The sequence below is a fragment of the Maniola hyperantus genome, chromosome 21 (genome assembly GCF_902806685.2).
Source record: "Maniola hyperantus chromosome 21, iAphHyp1.2, whole genome shotgun sequence".
In the NCBI taxonomy this organism is placed as follows: Eukaryota; Metazoa; Arthropoda; class Insecta; order Lepidoptera; family Nymphalidae; genus Maniola; species Maniola hyperantus.
In genome coordinates this window covers 3,039,251-3,059,603 of record NC_048556.1, presented here as the reverse complement: position 1 = coordinate 3,059,603, position 20,353 = coordinate 3,039,251, and the positions used below count along the sequence as shown (strand labels likewise).

Genomic DNA, 20,353 nt, shown 5'->3' with positions numbered 1-20,353 from the left:
TATTTTCATTAAAAAAAAATCAAAAATAATCAAAAAAAAAAACATTAAAACATTTCGGTTGAAAGTAAATCAAACATTTTATTTACACTTTATTTTTTCAAGAAATAATTCTTTTTTCAATAAAATCTTTTATTTCAAACAACAAAGCTCCAAAACTTTATAAATAGGTACCTAGACACCGCTACTGGTAGATAGTACAAATTTAAATCAAAGCAAAACCAAAATTAAATAACTAACTACAGCGAATTAGACATTTCGGTCGGTAATTAAATTCTACTGAACTTCGCTTTTGAAAATGGCTTTCTAAGAGAACTTTAATATCACAATTATTGCAAACAAGTTATGTGTTTAACTAGGAACTCGAAAGTTGTTTAACTATGCTACACCCTAAGGAGTTTCACATAACTTTGGAAAGACAGTGAGGTGTTATATTACTAGAACGTGCAATGGCCTTATTCTAACTTATGTGTACAATGACACCAGTCGTACTTTTTCACATTCTGCAAATTGGCTTTACCGCTGCCTGTGTCTGTCAATAATAATCTTTATCCCTATTTATTTCCAAGCCTTGATAAGTCCTGATCTGCCTCTGGTTACGACCAGCCATCCCATGGGATTATGAGATTTAGAGAATAGAGTGCATCTGTGTTTGCTTACATATGTACTTATGTGCTACGTCTATAATAATTTATTTCCTGCTACACTCCGAGAGCATTATGACATATGACGCAACTCTTCAGTAATGTAAAAAGAATAAAAGAAATAGATATTTTTTTTATTAGCATACAATAATGTTTACAATTAGTCTGCTTTGTAGTACAGCTGAAACCCACGAAGATTTAAAACAATTAGTACCAAGCTCAAATCTTTGTTATTATTATATTAAGCAGAGGTGCTCCGTGCTGTTATAATAAGAGGCCTATCTGAGTTTTGTTCCTCCATGGATAATCATCTCTCTGTAGAAAGATATCAAAGTAGCCTATAATTATTATGCTCTACTTTGAAACAATATTGTCATTGCCTGCAAGCTATAAAATACTTGTTCTTTAATCTCTTAAACGTCTGGTTTAAAAGCTATTAATTAGATTTGCGTAACCTTTTAACTAACACCTGCTTTCTTTTTTATTTAGGTATTATTTATTAAATAGTACCTAAATAAAAAACGTCATAGTGACGGGCAACACTGAGGGCAAAAGAGCGAGAGGCCGCTCACCAACTAGGTGGTCCGACCAGCTAAAGGAGTCCAGCAGGTGTGCATTTTATCACATTGTGAAAATGGCCACCGACAGACCGACCTCTAATCCATTAGAGGGCAGCAAATATTTTTTCAGCAAATACTTCCAATTATTCAAGCCTACTTTGCTATAATAATAATGAACTAGAAGAAATACTAAAATGCACTATGCACCGCCCACCCTCCTACAGTCTGCACGTGCAAGAGTACAAAAAAAAAAAACAATTTCAAGTTGTTCGTTTTTATAATTATGTAATTTTTATAGTTCAATTACAATTTTGACATAAAGGGTTGTAACATAACACGAAAAGTAATTAGAAACGAATGTATAACAACTTGTATCATTTGACAGTAACGATATCTGATACTTTTTGCCCATACTTCCTCATCACCTGTAACGTTTAATTCAATTTGCATAATTTTGACCATGGAGTTGACATAATATTACTAGAGGCTGTATTATCCAGCAAAAAAAACCATAACAGGCCATATCTATAATATAAAAATGAATCACTAAATGTGTTGTTCATCGCAAATCTCGAGCACAGCTGAACCGATTTCGCTAATTCTTTTTTATAGTATTCCTTGAAGTACGGGGATGGTTCTTACGGAGAGCAAAATTTAAAAATTTCCTACTGTTAGGCGGTATGAAGTTCGCCGGGGCAGCCACTTGTTAAAAAAATCGAGCTTTGAAAGCTTTTTATTTGTAAATTATAAAAAGGTAGGTACCTATGTTGTTAATTGCTCTTTACACAGAAACAGAAACACTATTGAAAACAATTTCCTCGATAGAAAAAATTTAAATTGGTGTTAGCCCTGGTTTTCCTCTGTTTTTCTTTATTATGATATGATGCAACTTGTAAAGAGTAAAAGAGTAAAATATGTTACAAAAGCCGCGAGAGATATGTCACATTCATCGTGCTAGGACTGCTGATGCATAATTTATGAGGTTTGTTCCTCTAGTAATATGACATCTGTCTGATTTTAATATTCGATCCATACATTATTCAACTCACCTACGTAACTCGGCAATTTGTCATAGCCAAACCAGTAGAATGGGTTCGCCTTTCGATGTCCGAAATTAATCTAATCGTCGTAACAAATTGCCTTTTCATTAATCCATTCAGATCGGTATGTAAATTGTTACTAATTGCCCTGCCTTTGATATCTTTTCTGATATTCACATTTACATATGTGATAGAAGCCTTAAATCGGTTCGAAATAGATAAAACGATTTCAATGTTACCGTCATTTTAATTAATAGCTTTGAAATTCTGATGTTAAATCAAGCTTTCAACGGTAAATTAATTATCGATTTTGGAATGATCTGAGTAGTCTATAAATTAAAGAAAAAATTGTTGTTTAATATTGAGTCATTTATTCAAATTCTTCAACTTCAACTACCAGAACGTTTCCGTTTGACGAAAGACAGGAAATTATATGACGACGAGATGACGGCCAACCTGTCTGTGATGAAGATTCAAATTCTGTCCAATGATGACACTTGATGTTCTTGTTTCAGATTAACAGTACCAGGTCAACAAACTCATATTCAGTTACCAAGCGACAAAGAAGATGAAGAAGAAACGGGCACCAGATTCCGACGGACTGGATCAGAAAGACTGCGTGACGGAGCTAAAGCTTTACTACGAAGAGTTGAATCCCTTAAAACGAGAAGAAGAAAACGGCAGAACAGAACGGAAGTCATAGTATCATCGCCGCACTTTCTAGATGTTCAACAGGACAAATATCCCGAATTAAACTACATAGACATGACTCCAACCTCACCAACTGCGTTTCCTTTCCCAGACTTCCACAGTTCTCCTCTTCATGCTCCAGCTATTAGAACCCAACCTCCTTCACCTATGACAATCATGCCACCGTCACCTATAGCACCTTTAGAACATACCTTTCCAATTCTACACCCTCCTTTTGGTGATGATAGCTCTAGTTACGCGTCAGATAATAGTATGGGGTCAAGCAATAAAAGTTCTAAGTCAAAATTAGGTAGAGCAAAGAGGATCTTCCATCGAGGTCTGAAAAGTGATGATTCAAGTGCCCTCAGTGATTCAGAATGTCAACCTGCAAGTTGGAGGCACAATTATTATAAGGAACATAATACTCATCATAATACAGAGGTACATGTGAATTTTTATTATATTGATAAGTTTGATGACAATGTGTTTAAAAGTAATGATGAGCGCGGTTCGAGCACGCTTGCCAGAAGATGCCTATTCACTCTTGCTTTAAAGATATTTAGGTTATACGTGGCAGGAAATCGGAACGGCATTCCACACCTTAGTGGTACGTATCTCAGAAATATTCTTACATTCAAAAGCAGAACTTTAACATTCTTGGTCAGGTTAACACTATTTATCATTTTAGGTAAACATAGAACCCCCAGCACCACAGCTAGAACTAAAACCGGATCCAGAAGTGCTACGTGAAGTACAGAAATCTCCAGCTCATACTCACCACAGACGACAAGCTATTAGAACAAGCTCTCTGAACTTAGGAAAAGAAGGACAAAAGTGAGTATTCAAACCAATAAGAAGTAGTTGTCTATCGTTACGTACTGCTAAAGTTATTGAACTCGTAAGTATAGAAGTTGTACATAGAAAAATAGCCTTGTACAACAATTTATTTATAGAGTAACTACAAAACTTTTTCCTGACAATAACTTTGCTAAACATTGGACCGTGTCGTATGGTTAAAATGTGTCGTTTTGGCTTCGTTGTCTTTATAGTAGGTACAGTATTAAGTTAAAGCTCTGAGGTCCTACGACAATGGCATAGAAAATTATATTATTTGTTATCCAGTATTGTGACCTAAAATGGAAATCGTTATACATGCAAGGACGGTTATGTAAGCTAATAAATCAATGGCAACGTACATGGTGGCACACATAGGCATCCATAACTACGCCATTTTGAAAGCGATTACTGCAGACTAATTGCCTTAGTCAGGGCCATTACTTAATGCGTTTCTGTAACAAGTAATACAATGGGAACAATGAGAGTATAGTAAGTTATTCAATATGCCAATGTCGAGAGCATTGGCGAGGCATGGTTACTTTACTGTGACTCATCTCTATTTATCTTTCTATTTACAGACTTGTGATGGCTTTTGCTTTTACTTTATTTTCGGGATTGAAAGTCTTTTCACATCCTTTGCTAGTAGGTGTATGATCTAATAATCAACGTCGTGATAAAATAAACTTATTTACTCAGGAAACATAATTTTTGTTTTTTTGTCAATAAGGGCAAGTTATTTGTTTTATTTTTGCGAAAAATCACTTGTCATAACTCGTTATAATATTTTATGAGAGAAGTGACTAAATCTCCGAGAAATAGAAGTTTAAAAAAGGATTAAAGTTAATCTCCACACCTTTTAACTCCTCAAATAACTGAGCCCGACCCGATTCAACCCAATATTAAATTTTAAATGGAAATGTTTAATGCACAGCGATATTGCTGAAATTAAAAAATAAAATTGAACATCCCAAAAAGCATTATAAAAGATACTATATTTATAATAATTTGTGATATTTTTGCAGATTCCGAGATAGAAGCCTCAAAAGAGACAAATCTGCATCTAGAAGTTCAGAAATGGATAGCAGTCCAAACTCCGCGGGATCTAGGTCACATGACGGAGATCATGACGATGACGATGATAGCCTTGATATGAAGACGAAAAAGTAAGTTTAATGGCCCCTAATCACATAGCTCATCGCTAGGCAATCTAATCATGCAATGTACTATTCCTGTCATCACGGAATAGAATCCTATTCCTAACAGAAGCCTAGCAGCAACCGGCAGTAGAATAGAATAGAATAAATTTTTATTCAAATAAACTTTTACAAGGGCTTTTGAATCGTCAACTAGTTTAATTTACCACTGATTTGGAAAGCCGTTCCAGCAGCAGATTAACTAGAAGATAATCTAACCTTTTGCTGCTTGCTTATTAGTCAAAATTGTGCTGGTTTAGCATAATATCATGGTCGTAACTCGTAATAAATTGAATATCTATTGATCTACTGGAATCTTTTTTTCTAATTTGAGCTGTGATTTCTATTGTTTAAAAGAATATAAACTAATGTAAAAAATATACATTCTTTTTTCAATATAATAATACAAACATTTCTTCCACTTAGTTATTACATTTCATTATTTTTCTTTCAGACACAACATACAGAGATGGTACTCCTTTAGAACAAACACTCTAAATGGCGGCCCAAAAGCAAATAATACGTTACAGCCTTCACCAAATCAAAAAAATCCTGAAACCTACCGTAAGTTTTATTATTTTGATCTATCGTAATCATAGACCGTCAAAAAAATGTTTGTTCTATAGAACCTTTATCAAGATCTAGGCTATAGATTTAATAATAATAATTAGAGGTCTTTCATGAAACACTGTTTTAAGAAAATTCCTAAACCAAAGTTTTGGGATGGTATTTAACTTAAATCAGGTAAACAATTTATTGTTAAGCTCGAGCTTTCGTAGCAGAAGTTTTGTGATCATTAAATAATTAAAGAGAAAACTTTTAATTGTATTTCGATAAAATGCTTTCGTAAACTTTGCGCAATTAAACGATTTCTTGTATCTGTTTTTTATTATTAAAATTATTCCCGTGTAGAATAGTATAAATAATACTGCATTATTTAAATATTCCTCACAAAAAGCAATGAAGCTGCAAAGAATTGGCCGCCTGCTTGTCAGCGAATTCTTTCTGCAAAAGTTAGCCAGCCCTTCTGTCACCAAAACTGTACAGTACGCGGCAGAAAGTAATGTAAATCGACCTTTAGAAGGAGATATCAGATTTGTAGAGCATTGTCTCTGTTGTCATTGTCATGAGTAACAGAGACAACGCTCTACAAAGCCGAAAAGTCATTCTAAAGGCCGATGTACATTTCTTTCTGACGCGTACTGTAACAACATTTTAAATAGTATTCGTGTTGATTTCAGTATCCCGTCCTATGTCCTCATTATCATGTGGTCAGCTTCATATACTAAGAAAACTAGCTCTGTTAAGACTCACAGCATGTATGGAACGATACTGTCCGTCACACAAATCTGGTTGGAACTGGGAACTACCAAAACTTATTAGGAAAATCAAAACACCGGATTACAAAGGTACATATGAGAACTCGCAACAACATAAGAAATGTCTTATTAGAATATTCGTGGTCATAATTTATAGAACAGTGATCTATTTTTGTGATACTTTTTCAGATAAAACTGTTTTTGGTGTACCATTGACCGTATCATTGCAAAGGACAGGTCATTCGTTACCAAAACCAATTCAGTGTGCTCTCAATTGGTTGAAAAATAATGCATTGGATCAGGTAAGTGTTAATTGGGACCTACATAATTTTCTTAGAGAATTGCAAAAGAAAAACAAAAAGAAAGAAAAAACGTTTATTTGTTAAAGCTGTACCACACATTACCAGTTAGAACTGGTTAGGTTATCCCGGCGCCTCTAATACTAAAGAAATACATTAAAATACTACAATTCCTTACATAAATTTTATGTACAAAACAAACAGCAACTAATGATGGCTTGTGCAACGCATTCTGCTTTTAATGATGGACAAACCGCTTGCTGTGCAACTGGACCTATGGCTAAATATTATGTTTTACAATAGGCTATTGAGCTACACTAATACCTAAATGCTAAAACTTTTTTCAGATGGGTATATTTAGAAAAGCAGGTGTGAAATCGAGAATAGCAAAACTTCGTGCAATGGTAGAATCAGCCGGTGGCACAAACGCGCCTTTCGCTATAGAAAATATTAACACCATAGATCCAAACCAGTCTAGTCTAAGCTTTGATGGTGCGCAGGCGCATGATGTAGCGGATATGGTCAAACAGTATTTTAGGGAGCTACCGGATTCGTTGCTGACGAATAAACTGAGTGAAACCTTTATTGCAATTTTTCAACGTAAGTTTGAATTTGAATAATATCTTTTTTGTGAGTACACCAAGGAGTAGTTAACGGACCAGCCGTATTCCTCCTTTTCAATAGTAAGAATTCAAGCATATTGACAAGATAGTTTACTTATAATTTACTATTGGAAATATTTTTAGATGTACCTGAACCACTGAGGCCTGATGCTGTGCAATGTGCTTTGTTGCTTTTACCAGAAGAACATTTGGAAGCGTTGCAATCTCTTCTAATATTTTTGGCTGAGGTTTGATACATTCTTAATTTTTTTGTACGTACGAGTACATAGATACAAGTTAGCACTTAATAGGCTAGTTGACACTTTTTTTAAGTTGGTCTTAAATGGTTAATATTTGTCCTATTAGATCAAAAAAATTAACACTATATTTTTTTGCGCCCTAAAAACCGTAAAACTTTAATTTAAAAATATTTTTTTCTTAGACAGGTGAAAACACTGTCACTGTCACTGGCCATGTTTGGCCCATAGATTATCTGTGCTCTGCCGTCATGCATTTGTAAACAACAACATAACCTCCCAAAGTTTAATAAACATGACTTCTATACTAGTTTACATGAAAAATATAGTAATTATCGTTCTTGTATCATCCGAGAATGTAAAAAACGCATCGATAAAGACCACAGGAAAGTTGTGGATTAGAGTGCCCAGTGAAATAAATATACGTAACACGCGAAGACTTGCTTAAAGGGATCCTATATGACAAAGACTTCAACCCAAATTTATTTTTGCAAAGATCAGTTTGTTGTAAGTCTTACTTAATAACTTATTCAATTTATAAAGAGAAAACGATATTTTTTTACGTTTACTATGAGTTTTTAGAAATATATAAAAACTAGCTTATGCTCGTGACTTCGCCCGCGTGGACTTCATAAATTTCAAACCCCCATTTAACCCACTCAGGGGTGGAATTTCAAAAAATCCTTTCCTAGTGGATACCTTCTCTTTACCTACAAAGAACACACCCACCAAATTTCATGTATCTAGGACCAGCTGTTTAGATGTTTAGGCTGTGCGTTGATATATAAGTTAGTCAGGACTTTAAATTTTATATATATCGATACTACGTTAGTCCCCGCGTGACATAGGGATGACATTTCTTTGTTTACATATTTAATGACATCACATCATGGCTGACAGCGTTTTCTGCGTTTCAAATAAAAATAAAAACTGTATTTTTTTAAATTGGTTTTATATATCCATCCTGCGTTTTTAAAAATTGTTATTGATATATTTCGTTGTCTTAAGCAAAATACTATAATAAATAATCATTTATTGGACGAAATTAGATATGAGTCAAGTAGCCTATTGGATCTCACCTAGTGGTAAGTGATAATGCAGTATAGCCAGTATACAATGGAAGCGGGCTAGCCTGGAAGGAGTATGGCAATTATTTGTTAAACTCATAGACTCCAAATCGATTTCATACTGAAACGCTAAATCACTTTTTGGCACGGCTTTGCTGCTAGGGTTGTAATTAGCCACGGCGGAAGAGTCGCACGAGACCAGACCAGACCAGAAATAATTTAGATATTACTTGTTGATGCCCGCGACTTCTTCCGCGTGTAATTAGGTTTCTAAAAATCCCGTAAGGACTCTTTGATTTTCCGGGATAAATAGCCTATGTCCTTCCCTGGGATGCAAGCTATCTTCGTTCCAAATTTCGTCAAAATCGGTTGATCAGATGGGCCATGAAAGGCTAGCAGTCAGACAGACAGGCACACTTTCGCATTTATAATATTAGTATGGATAAGTGATCCCTGCCAGGAATCTAACCCAGGATCTTCCACTAATAAGATCACGGCTCTTACTATTGCGCTAGGAAGTCGATAATATTCAAAAAATTACTATTAATTTTTCAGGTAGGAGAACATTCGGCTGTGAATCAGATGACGGCTTCCAATTTAGCAGTTTGTTTTGCACCAACGTTGTTAAGGCTTCATCACGCGCCTCCTCACACCGGCAGCACAAAAGAAGGGAACTCTAATAGGTAATACAATCTCACATGAGAATTAAAGTGCAAACACAATGTTGGTAAACATGACTATGTTATTCTTTGGAAACCTTTTTCTGTTTTGAAATTCCATGAACTGCTAAGAAAAAAAATATGAACAACGTGTCTTTTTCCAAACTTTAATTAAACTCAAAGCGAAGGGGTAAAGAACATTGAGTTATCGCAGAATTAGTTATGTAGTTAGTAAACATAATATGCTTAGCACTGACAACTTCACCTTTGTCCTCAACTCTAGTTATTGTTCTTACAATTTCAAATTGTGTTAATTTCAGGACGATCATAGAAAGCATAGCAGATCAGCGTCAAATCAGTGAATCGCGAGCAGCTCACGCGTGTCTATTGCTGCTCATACAACAGCATCAACAACTGTTTTTGGCGCCTGCTGATATGCTGGCAAGATGCAAGTTCAACTACTTTGAAGAGAGCGTGCCGGTAAGCATGAACCGTAATATTAGTTAACTACTTTGCTTCACACTCGCTCCATGACACCATTACATCCTTTTCTGATGTTGAAGATCATTAAAGGATGTACCTACTACCATAATCATCATCTGATATTTTGTTTTGAAACTTTCAACTACAAACATGATACATATTTTCTAACTAGCTTATGCTCGGGACTTCGTCCGCGTGGACTACACAAATTTCAAACCCCTATTTCTCCCCTTAGGGGTTGAATTTTCCAAAATCCTTTCTTAGCGGATGCCCACGTCATAATAGCTATCTGCATGCCAAATTTCAGCCCGATCCATCCAGTAGTTTGAGCTGTGCGTTGATAGATCAGTCAGTCAGTCAGTCACATTTTCCTTTTATATATTAGACTAGCTTATGCTCGCGACTTCGTTCGCGTGGACTACACAAATTTCAAACCCCTATTTCACCCCCTTAGGGGTTGAATTTTCAAAAATCCTTTCTTAGCGGATGCCTACGTCATAATAGCTATCTGCATGCCAAATTTCAGCCTGATCCGTCCAGTAGTTTAAGCTGTGCGTTGATAGATCAGTCAGTCATTCAGTCAGTCAGTCAGTCAGTCAGTCAGTCACCTTTTCCTTTTATATATTTAGACTAGGCTTCTTACAATTAAAGATATTATCTGATGGTTTTGTATAATACAAGTATTTCTCTAGAATTTCCTTACCGTAATCTCATCCCTCATTAACTAATTTTTCAATTGCTACACGTTTCAGGTCGCCCTTGAAGAATTAGGTGCAGACTTCAATCAAGACTGGAAAGGTTTCCAGCAAGCCTGCATTAAAGCTTTACTTAAAGAAGCCAAAGAAAAGTACGTATTCATCTTCGCATTCCATATCTTTCTAATAACTCCTTCAAACTTTGCTGCTACAGTTCTTGCAATTCACGAAGGCTAGTGAAATTTGCTTGTGGTAACGTCATTTACCAAGTCATTGCGTAAGTGTGCGTGCATGTCAGACCAATCAGTCGCGAGCAGGCGCTGTCAAACGCACACATTTAGTGTACCTTACGTATGTACCGATACGACTTAAATACAAGCGTGAGTCAGTGGCCTTCGTGAAATGCAATAATTACTATACTAACAATAGGATTTTCTAGATCCTATATTTTTATATTTTTCTATAGCATTTCTTATAGTGTTTAACTTTTTCATGCCTTTTTAGAGTCTGTGGCCGCTCAGGAAAGAGGTGAGACTTAGGTGTTAGTGCCATATCTCATGGTCTTTTCATCTTTGATGATTTATCTGTTCTTTACTGTTTACTTTACTATAATTATAATAAGTCGTGCCAATCATTAAAAGTTTGATGTACCTACCTAAATGTTAGTCCCACCTGTCTCGTCTTTAGACGTTATAAAAGTTTTGTATGACCTACAATAATATGATTAACTCTAAAGAACAGATTGTTACTAACTTGATGGATATTCACTTCATCTTCATTAGCAGCCGTATAGGGCACACCTTGATGTTATTAGCGGTTTTGTTTTAGCGTCAATGTGATAAATAGAAAAAGGTTAAGTAGTATTATAAATAAATCAAAAACATAAATGGAATTATGTTGGTGTAAACCAGAATGTTTTTCCTTATTTTTTATTCTTTGAACTAAATTCAGGAATGTGCGAATTAAAAACCTTAGTTGAATGAAAACTGCATTTGTTCATCAAAGAATCAAAAGAATGGAAAATATTATGAGAGTAGCAGCATGATAGATACCGTAATTCAAAAAAATTATAAATCTAATCAACAATAATAATAATTAAAACCAAACATAAATCTTTACATTCGATAAGACAATCAACAATACACGTAAGGTAATACTTGAAACAACTTTCAAACTACAGGAATTACTAAACCCTATACAAAGTTCTTAAAACCAGACACAATAAACACAAAAAAACACAAATTAGATAAAAAATTGCCTTTATAATCCATCATAGTCGCCATGAACTGGCCTTTCCGAGAGAGCACCGCATTAAACACGGTTCTCTGTCTTCCTCATACACCCACTTCCCATCACCTTCTTGAGACCAGTGGACTAAAGATCGTGTGCGCTTCTTATTACACGGTTCCCATTACAGAACACATCCGCTATGATCTGCCTACTGCTTGCCAATCCTTTAAAATATGTCGGTGATTCCAGTAACTTCTACAATTCCCTCGTCCCGAATTTTATCCCTAAAAGAAGCACCCAATATAACATATTATTTATACATATTTTAGCAATAATATAAAGTCCATAATTAAATCCTTAAGCCTCAATAGCTCAACGGGTAGAGAAATGGACTGAAAACCGAAAGGTCGACGGTTTAAACCCCGCCCGTTGCACTATTGTCGTACCTACTCCTGGCACAAGCTTGACGCTTAGTTGCAGAAGAAAGGGGAATATTAGTCATTTAACATAGCTAATATTCTTTAAAAAAAACCTGAGACAATCACCCCTCCATAGCTCATGTAACGATACTCATAAAGGCCATATTTCCAGAACGCGAGGTTGGATGTCAGTATCGGGAGCGGCACCTCACGTCGAGTTGTGCTGCAAGAAGGTCGGGGACGGCCATCCGTTGAGATTGTGGCGTGCCACCACTGACGTTGAAGCGCCGCCGCAGGAGGTTATGCAAAGGTAAGCTTTTTTCGGCCCTGTTTTGTTCCTCAATCTTTTTAAGACTAAAAGATTAATCGATAATCCAGTTACTGTCGCCAATTTCGACGGGTTCGCCAATTTGGATGGGTATAGATAAAGGCCTGGAGAGTGACATTGGCTTTTTATCCCGGAAAATCAAAGAGTTCCCACGGGATTTTTAATTTTTTTTTTCCACGCAGACAAAGTCGCGGGCATCAGCTAGTCAATTATATATCCATAAGCTTATGGATTGAGATTATTTGTAATCTTAAGCTGAATTGAGATGCAAAAACTTATCGAACGCATCAGTTTGTACAAGCCAAACTTTAGCCCTTTTTACAACCAAATTTCGTACCAGGAGATGCTTGTTATCTACCATGTTCTGATGGTTGTTGGCTACGTGTAATTCCATTCAGACAGTCCAATTACAATAGAATGGGAGTGTCTGAAATGTGACTGGAAAATCATCTGGAATGTGGATTATCATCACATTTGCGAGTTTCTCATAGAAAAAATCTTTTCATTCCAGGATACTCCGCGAGCGGCACATTTGGGACGATTCGCTGGTGAAGTGGCGAGTGGCTGAGAAGTTGGGGACGAACGCTGAGGTGTTTCAGTACATTACAGCATCTAGTTTCAATTTAGCGCCGAGAGATTATTGTGTTTTACGGTGGGTAACTTTGAACTCATATCTATTTCCTGCATATTATAAAATATTATGTCTTGAAGAATGTCTTTGAGAGTTGAGATTTAATAATAAGTACTGGCAGCCTTATTTAAGCGTATTTTTATCTTAGATGCTTTCATCTTGGACTGCATCAAGATTTTCACTCACTCTTTCATATGACCTACTCAAGCGTGAGGTTGTTTTCGAAGAGCATCTAATGAATGTTTAAAACTGAGACTCACGGAATATTTTTGCAGAATGTAGTCTAAACAGAACTGCCCTCTTAGCTCGCAGATGTTTTCTTCCTGCAACTGTAAATATTGGAGTGGCGTGGCAACCAAGTAGAGGTGCTTTCTGGGGCAAGCCCAATTACGAGCATTGCGCTAGGGGGCATCGATGAGATATCTCGAAGCCTCCCAATATGCGCTGAGGGTGGCCACCAAGGGGATTTTAGTAGGTAAAAATCCTACATAGCCCGATGTCATTTCCAGGACTACGGGTATCTTTAGAAGAAAAAAGGTACTTGTGATCGATACAGCGTCTATCAAATTACAGGCAGGTCTAGCTTATCTTTGTATCAAATGATTGAGGGAAATTTGCCAAGCAGTGAGGAGACATGATAAACCAACTTATTTTACTTTTTTTCAGATCTTGGCAGCAAGGTGGTGGGGGTGGGGGATGGTGTGCAGTGGCAGAAACGTCAGTAGCTCATGGAGCGCCGCCGACGGAAGGCGCGCGGGGAGTGGTTCTCGCGTCCCGATACCTGGCTCAACCAGCTGGGAAGGGAAGAAGTCGACTAGTGCATTTAGCTAGAGTTGATACCATGTGAGTACAAAATTTTTTCTTTGACTTTATGGATTCATCGTCGTCAACCGATAAATGTCCACCGCTGAACTCTTGAAGGGACTTCTGTTAGTCAATGCTGTGCTTTATGGTCCGAAGTCACCCGCAACTTGGAACTCTAAGTTCTTCGAACTATGTGCCCCGCCCATTGCTGCTTCAGCTTTGCATCCCAATAAACTACGTCAGTTACTCTGGTTCAGCCACGGATATGCGCATTTCTGATTTGATCATGTAGAGAAACTCTGAGCACAGCTCCTTTCACCGCTCGCTGAGTGACTTTCAACTTTCTTATGAGACCATCTATTCCAATTATGTGGCCATGGTATTTCTTAAGCGTATACCTTATAATTTAAACTCTTCGCCATGGATCTACAAACCCCGTACTGAAAATTTTGTACCTCAAAAAAATTGGTCGAACCATCACACCATGTCTATTATTTAGTAGACTACCCTCAAAATCATATTTTTTTATTTCAGGGGCCGAACACCCGAATGGTACAACAAATGCTACGGCCACATCTGCGCTCTGTACTTAGCAAGAATCCGAGCCTCTTTCAAGCACAACACAGAAGGGCCCGAGTCGAATGTATGATCCAAACATTCCGCTTAAGTCCACTCCATATTGGACTGGACTTAAGCCTGAAAAGACTTTGTGATATGTGAATACGGTCTTAGTAAAGGCGTTGTTTGTGAAATGTGGATGCAGCCTTAGTTACGGCGTTGTTTGTGAAATGTGTGTACAGCCTTTAGTAAAGGCATTTTATTAAGGCGCAGACAAACTATACGTACAATGTTGACGTGTGTCGCAACGTACTTTGGCGTGACAATCTTCTTGGCGTTTTCATAATAATAGTCAGAGGCAGATTATCCCTAAGGCAAACAAATCACGTGCCTAGGGGCGCGAGGTTACGAAGGGGCGCGAGCGATCATGACGAGTTCCATTACCCTGAGCTACCTAATTATCTCTACTAAGTATTATATCGGATTATGAGAGTTAGGCAATAGAGAATGCATTTGTGTTTGTACACTATAATAATATGTTCCGCGTACTTGGCTAGTTGTTTTTATGGTTGGCCGCCGTGGCCGAAGTTCGAAAACCGAAAACTTACAATATTTTAAGTGTATGATTCCGATCCCCTATCATATCTCGACATTCCGCGACACTGTAGTTTGTATGCACCTTAAATTTGTGAACAATCTGTGTTGTTAAAGTATAAACGACCAAACGTGGTCTGTTAAAGCGGATCGCATATCTATTAGCCGCACGTACCGCATTTCGCTCATCGCGTTTCGTCGTTTTAACGACATTCGAATTTCCGCTATTCAAAATCTATAAAGGAATGTACGAGAGCTGTACGTCACAAAATGGTGATAAAATCGTTTGCTTTTCTTGAGCGTATAAGATAGGCAGTTGACGACTATAGAACTTTTCTTTTGTACAACAAACGTGATTGGGTTACGTAGCCTTTGTATGGAGATATCAAATCACAACGTTTGTTCGTCCATACTAAATGATAGATTTATGTCCACGCTTAAGTTTCATTTTCTTACTTGAAAATTTAGGCTTAGTCAGAGGAAGTCTTTATAATTCTGAGAAATTATTTAAAAAATATGTAGGTATAACGCATGGCGAATGGCAATATATATGCGATCGACTTAAAACTCTGATATTAATATAGTGATGCAATAAATGTAAATTATAAGCATAATCTTTTTGATCAAATAATATTTATTAGTATAAATAGAAGTTTTACCTACCTCCGATAGTCGTGTTATATTCTATACCTTATAAAGGCCGTATTACATGAAGAAGCTACTAGAATGCCAGTAAACTCGATGCGCTATATTGTAATATCATCACCATCATCATCAACAGATAGACGTCCACTGTTGGACATAATATGTATATGCAATTCTTGGGTACTTCACTTCACTTCACTAATTGTATTATAACATTTACACATATTAGGTTCAATTAAAAAAAATATCTAAAAAGGCATAGTAAATAGAACTAAGTTTCATTTTAAGGTTTTAAGGACAAATTGCTTTATGTTTCAAAAACTACGTATCTTCGTGCAGAAGAACGGTTGTATTTTTTGTAACCTTTGTCGAAACGGCTACCACAGATAAAGAAAATTGCAGTGACTAACTAAAAATCCTGTAACTATAATAATTAATATATTCGATTTAAAATGATGAGGCTGTGGCATGTGAGATAAATGTAATACGGCCCTTATCGCCCACAAGGGACCTACCAAAAAGCCTGACTGCATTATGAATATTATTTAGTTTTTTTAGGTTAGAAAATTATATTTTACACGAAATTCGTTATAAAATTCCCCCATGGTGCATTGTGTAAATATTTTATATTATGAAGAAATAAGAAATCATCACAATTTTCAATAATAATCACTTATACCTACTAATTGTAAAATCTCACAATATAATCTATATCAACAAGTATTATAATTATTATGGTATTGTAGCACTTTATAGCATGAAGTCCTGAAATTTAAAATTGATAAGCAAATTACAATATTATAATTGCAATGATCGTTCCAACATCAAAATCATATTAAGTTTGGGAGCTACGATGCTACAAACAATAACAATACGTCAAGGACACAACTCCCGTATTTTTGCATCGGGATATAAAAAAATTTTACCAAGCTCTATGTAAAGTTATCATTACATATCACTAGTCATACCTGTTATTATATTAATATTAATGTTCAATATACAAAATAAGAGTGGGAACATATTTATAACACGAAAATAATAATTATAGTGTTAGTAGGTATCAGGTGTATATTTATTATAACCCATGTGAGTTACGTGGCAGCCGGTCGTGTTATAAATATGCTTTTGCCTTAATATTATATAACACATTGTCAGTACCTGCCCTGTGTTCAGGAAAATTAAATAGTATTACAATAAATAATATATATTATAATCCCCCAATACATACCTAATAGATATTATAATCTGTATTCTGTAATAAAATCGCCGTTTGTTGCCATAGACAAGAACGCTGCCGCAGATTCAGACGTGTTAAAGCATCATAAGTCTACTACAGACCATTCATGTAACTTGTCCCCTGACGTTATGTTGGCACTATTGCAAATTACACAATAGAAAACCCCAAGTTCTAAGGAATAGGTAATATAGCAAACAACGCAATAGTGCCAACATGACGGCAGGGGACCAGTTATAGTGAACGGTATGTACACTCTACAGCTGTACCACTTGATTGCACTCTACAGCTGCCATTGTCCATTTGTTCGTTTTTTCCCTAGCGTTAAGGTTGTCTGGAAGAGATCGCTATTTAGCGATAAGACCGCCTTTTTGTACCTACTTATTAAGATTTCTTTTTGTAACCTGTCATTTGTGTTTCTGTGGTGCAATAAAGTATATACATACATACATACATACAGCTGTAACGCGGTCCATGGGGTAAGATGGTAAGATACAGGTTGCGGGATAATTACTATTTTTAGGTCAACTGTTATCCCCCGCAACTCGCACCCTACCTCACGATCCGTCTCAGTGAAATGGTATAACTATATCCAGTTACACAAAATTCCGATATTGTCGATCACCGGAGCTTTCTAGATAAAATAATTCTTTGATGAATTTTCGGTGAGTAGGTACGTGCGGCTCGTCCAATCGGTGTAATGTGCGTTCAGCATTGTTCTATTCTAAAATGTATAAGATAGTCAGATGAGTCTATGGTATTTAATTTTCAAGATGGCGAATTTATAATAACACCAGACAAAATTATTATTGATATTTAAACATAGTTATATTGTATGGCTAATTAAAAATTATTGGTGTTTGTTAGTGTTTTAAATTAAATTTTACTGTAAAAAGTCTGATTGTAAATAAATACTTAGTTCGTAGGTTTTCAGGTGTAATAATAATGTAAGATCATCACAATTTTAAATGTGTTTTAATAATTATTATTCTAAGCAAAAATATGAAGTGTTTCTTATTTGGTTAATGGAATTATTTATTTACAAAAAATGGGGGTAGTTGCGCGCAAAACATTTAGAAATTAAAAACTATTGTGATTTGAGTAATTGCAATTTATTTACAAGGCGATTCTAAATGTCAGTAGTCAGAGTACTAAATTGACCGGTATAAATAATTGTGTGACCCCTGTCACAATGATGGATGCCGAAAGGCATTAACACTATCTTTGTACCAGTAATAGCTTAGAGATTTGTGTACAAAATACCCTTGCACCAATTCTTATTGCTATTTGCTTGATATAAATATTTAAAAAAAAAACACAATATTTTAAAACAATAATATTACTAGGTATAGCAATAAAAAGATATTATTACACCATACATAATGTAAACGCTTTAATTTCAGATTAGTGTATATAACTATAATAAGAAACACTCGTATGAAAACAAACTATTTCCAATTAAGTACCTAATATAGAAAAATAATATGGAGCCAAATATCACAGATTATTTTGTAAATATTAAACTAAGTTTATTAGGTAAGTAATAATGATATTTTAAATAAACAGTAATCTCAGAATAACATAATTTATGTGTTATTAGTTACCTGTGAAATCACAATTTACGATAAATACTTAGGTATTACAATTATTATATGTACCTAATGGTGCAGATATGGATAAATGCAAAGTATAATATTTATTAATAATACTTTCTCCATGTTTTTAAATATTTATTGATAGTATAAAAAATCGTTTAGAACATGTTCAAGAAAATATTTACAAAATTTCAAAACTTTTTGGGCCGCTCATAAGTTAATCATTTGAGAAATTACGAAAGCTCTAAAATAAGTACTTTAAAAATTTAATAATAAAATCAGTGAGGGTAACTTTAGAATTTCATTCATTGTGAAGGATATTAACTGTAATATATTATTTAAAAAATGGGATTCCAATATATTAGACGGGCCGACTCGCCAAAACCCACTCTGAAATCCAGCCTCGCAATTTTAAAATATGAACAGTTTGAACAATAGGTAAATCCAATATTTCTGAAAAGAACTTTTTAAGGAGCTTTGTTTTGTTGGAGCAAAATATTAATTTTATTTTGAATTCTAATTATTTAGATCACAACGTAGTTAAGTATTTTAAAAATCCAGACATAAAACAAATTTAGGTAGGTAGGTATCTTAATAGATTTATTTTAATTAACATTATTTATTATCATGTCAAAATAAGCTAAATAAACACAAAGTAAAGCTTACCTAGTACCTAGTAGGTATTTGGTATCCTAAATACCAAGCTACATTAATTGTTAAAAATAAAAATAATTACAAATATAACAGTTAGGTAATACTAGTCACTCTTAGAAATAGATCAGATAAAATAATAATAATTTTGAAAAACGCATGATAAGAAATAATCGTTAATTTAAATACTTAGTAACGTAACTAAATTGTACCTACGTATACGAAATCTAAATTCAGAATTTAACAGATTCATAAAAGCTAAGAAACTTCAGACGAGTTTGATATGAAATAAAATATTAAATACACATTACAAATTAGATAAGGATGCACTTATAACGCGTAAAATTTAACTTCTCACCGCTCACGCGCCATTTTAACTTTTTTGTGTCAAATTTCATGTCAAAAGTACGATTTTAGTCCTTATTTTAAAGTCAACCGTACTTTTGACATGACAGCTGTTGACCCATAAGTTTAAAATGGTGAGTGAGGAGTCATTCTTTACGGACTATACATCACTTTTCAACTTGTATAGTGTTGTCCCTTTCCGACTGGCAAACATTTCGCTTGTCTGGTGGTGCTTTAACTTCAAAGTTGCCGCCCCACGCTTGAGACAAACAACCAATTATAAGCAAACAACAAACAGCAAGCATCGGCAAACACCATAATGGCTTGCCTGCCGATCGGAACGCGCCAAAGCGTTGCCAATATCCTCTATTAATCTGTGGTTGCCAAGCATTGGCCCACACGCGTGCTTTGCTGTTTGTTGTTTGTCACAAGCGTGGGGTGGCGCCATAAAATACCTAAGTAATATTATTATCGTCGTTCCAATCAAGTTGATATTTATGTAAAAAATAATATTCGTCAAATTTTAATACTCCTTGTATGTTATGTGTAAAATACCTATTCTAAGTAGTATAATAAACTAATGCATTGTGATTTATTCTTTATGAATTATATGGACCATTATAAGTGATGACACTTGAAACGAAGTTTTATTTTTACCCTAAGTGGGACATGATATTTTTCTGAAGACCATTGTAGAGTCACTCGGCGGGTTATCGAGTGAGCAGACCCAAAGAACTAAAGCCCAACATGGCTCAATGGATTGCGGAGCTGAAGTTGCAATGGGCGTGACACATAGTTCAGAAAACCGAAAACATTGCGATCCCAAGGTCTTGAAATGGCAACCTCTCACAAGAAAGCGCACTATTGGCAGACATTCTGGGGATTTTAAGGAGTCGCTGTTATTCAAGATGCGCAAACCGAATTTATTTTAATAAATTGTGCATTTTAAGCATATTTCATTACTTATGATATTTCAT

General features: G+C 35.4%; 1 protein-coding gene across 7 annotated transcripts in view; it reads left to right on the top strand.

Annotated features, from left to right (window-relative positions):
• Window positions 1-20,016, top strand: part of cv-c (crossveinless c) — a 346,801-nt gene extending 326,785 nt beyond the window's left edge. For 4 of the 7 annotated variants that reach the window (XM_069505876.1, XM_069505879.1, XM_069505878.1 and 1 more), the window contains 16 exons: window positions 2,757-3,372; window positions 3,620-3,765; window positions 4,791-4,931; window positions 5,416-5,525; window positions 6,203-6,370; window positions 6,470-6,582; window positions 6,927-7,179; window positions 7,326-7,429; window positions 9,061-9,188; window positions 9,485-9,644; window positions 10,400-10,494; window positions 10,847-10,870; window positions 12,164-12,301; window positions 12,831-12,971; window positions 13,617-13,793; window positions 14,289-20,016. In XM_069505876.1, the coding sequence (XP_069361977.1) occupies window positions 2,757-3,372; window positions 3,620-3,765; window positions 4,791-4,931; window positions 5,416-5,525; window positions 6,203-6,370; window positions 6,470-6,582; window positions 6,927-7,179; window positions 7,326-7,429; window positions 9,061-9,188; window positions 9,485-9,644; window positions 10,400-10,494; window positions 10,847-10,870; window positions 12,164-12,301; window positions 12,831-12,971; window positions 13,617-13,793; window positions 14,289-14,403 (2,629 nt within the window). In that variant the 3' untranslated portion in view covers window positions 14,404-20,016. The remainder of the gene's footprint in view (window positions 1-2,756; window positions 3,373-3,619; window positions 3,766-4,790; window positions 4,932-5,415; window positions 5,526-6,202; window positions 6,371-6,469; window positions 6,583-6,926; window positions 7,180-7,325; window positions 7,430-9,060; window positions 9,189-9,484; window positions 9,645-10,399; window positions 10,495-10,846; window positions 10,871-12,163; window positions 12,302-12,830; window positions 12,972-13,616; window positions 13,794-14,288) is intronic. The other 3 variants (XM_069505877.1, XM_034979897.2, XM_034979898.2) reach the window with 1 other exon arrangement.
• The last annotated feature ends 337 nt before the right edge of the window (window positions 20,017-20,353 follow it).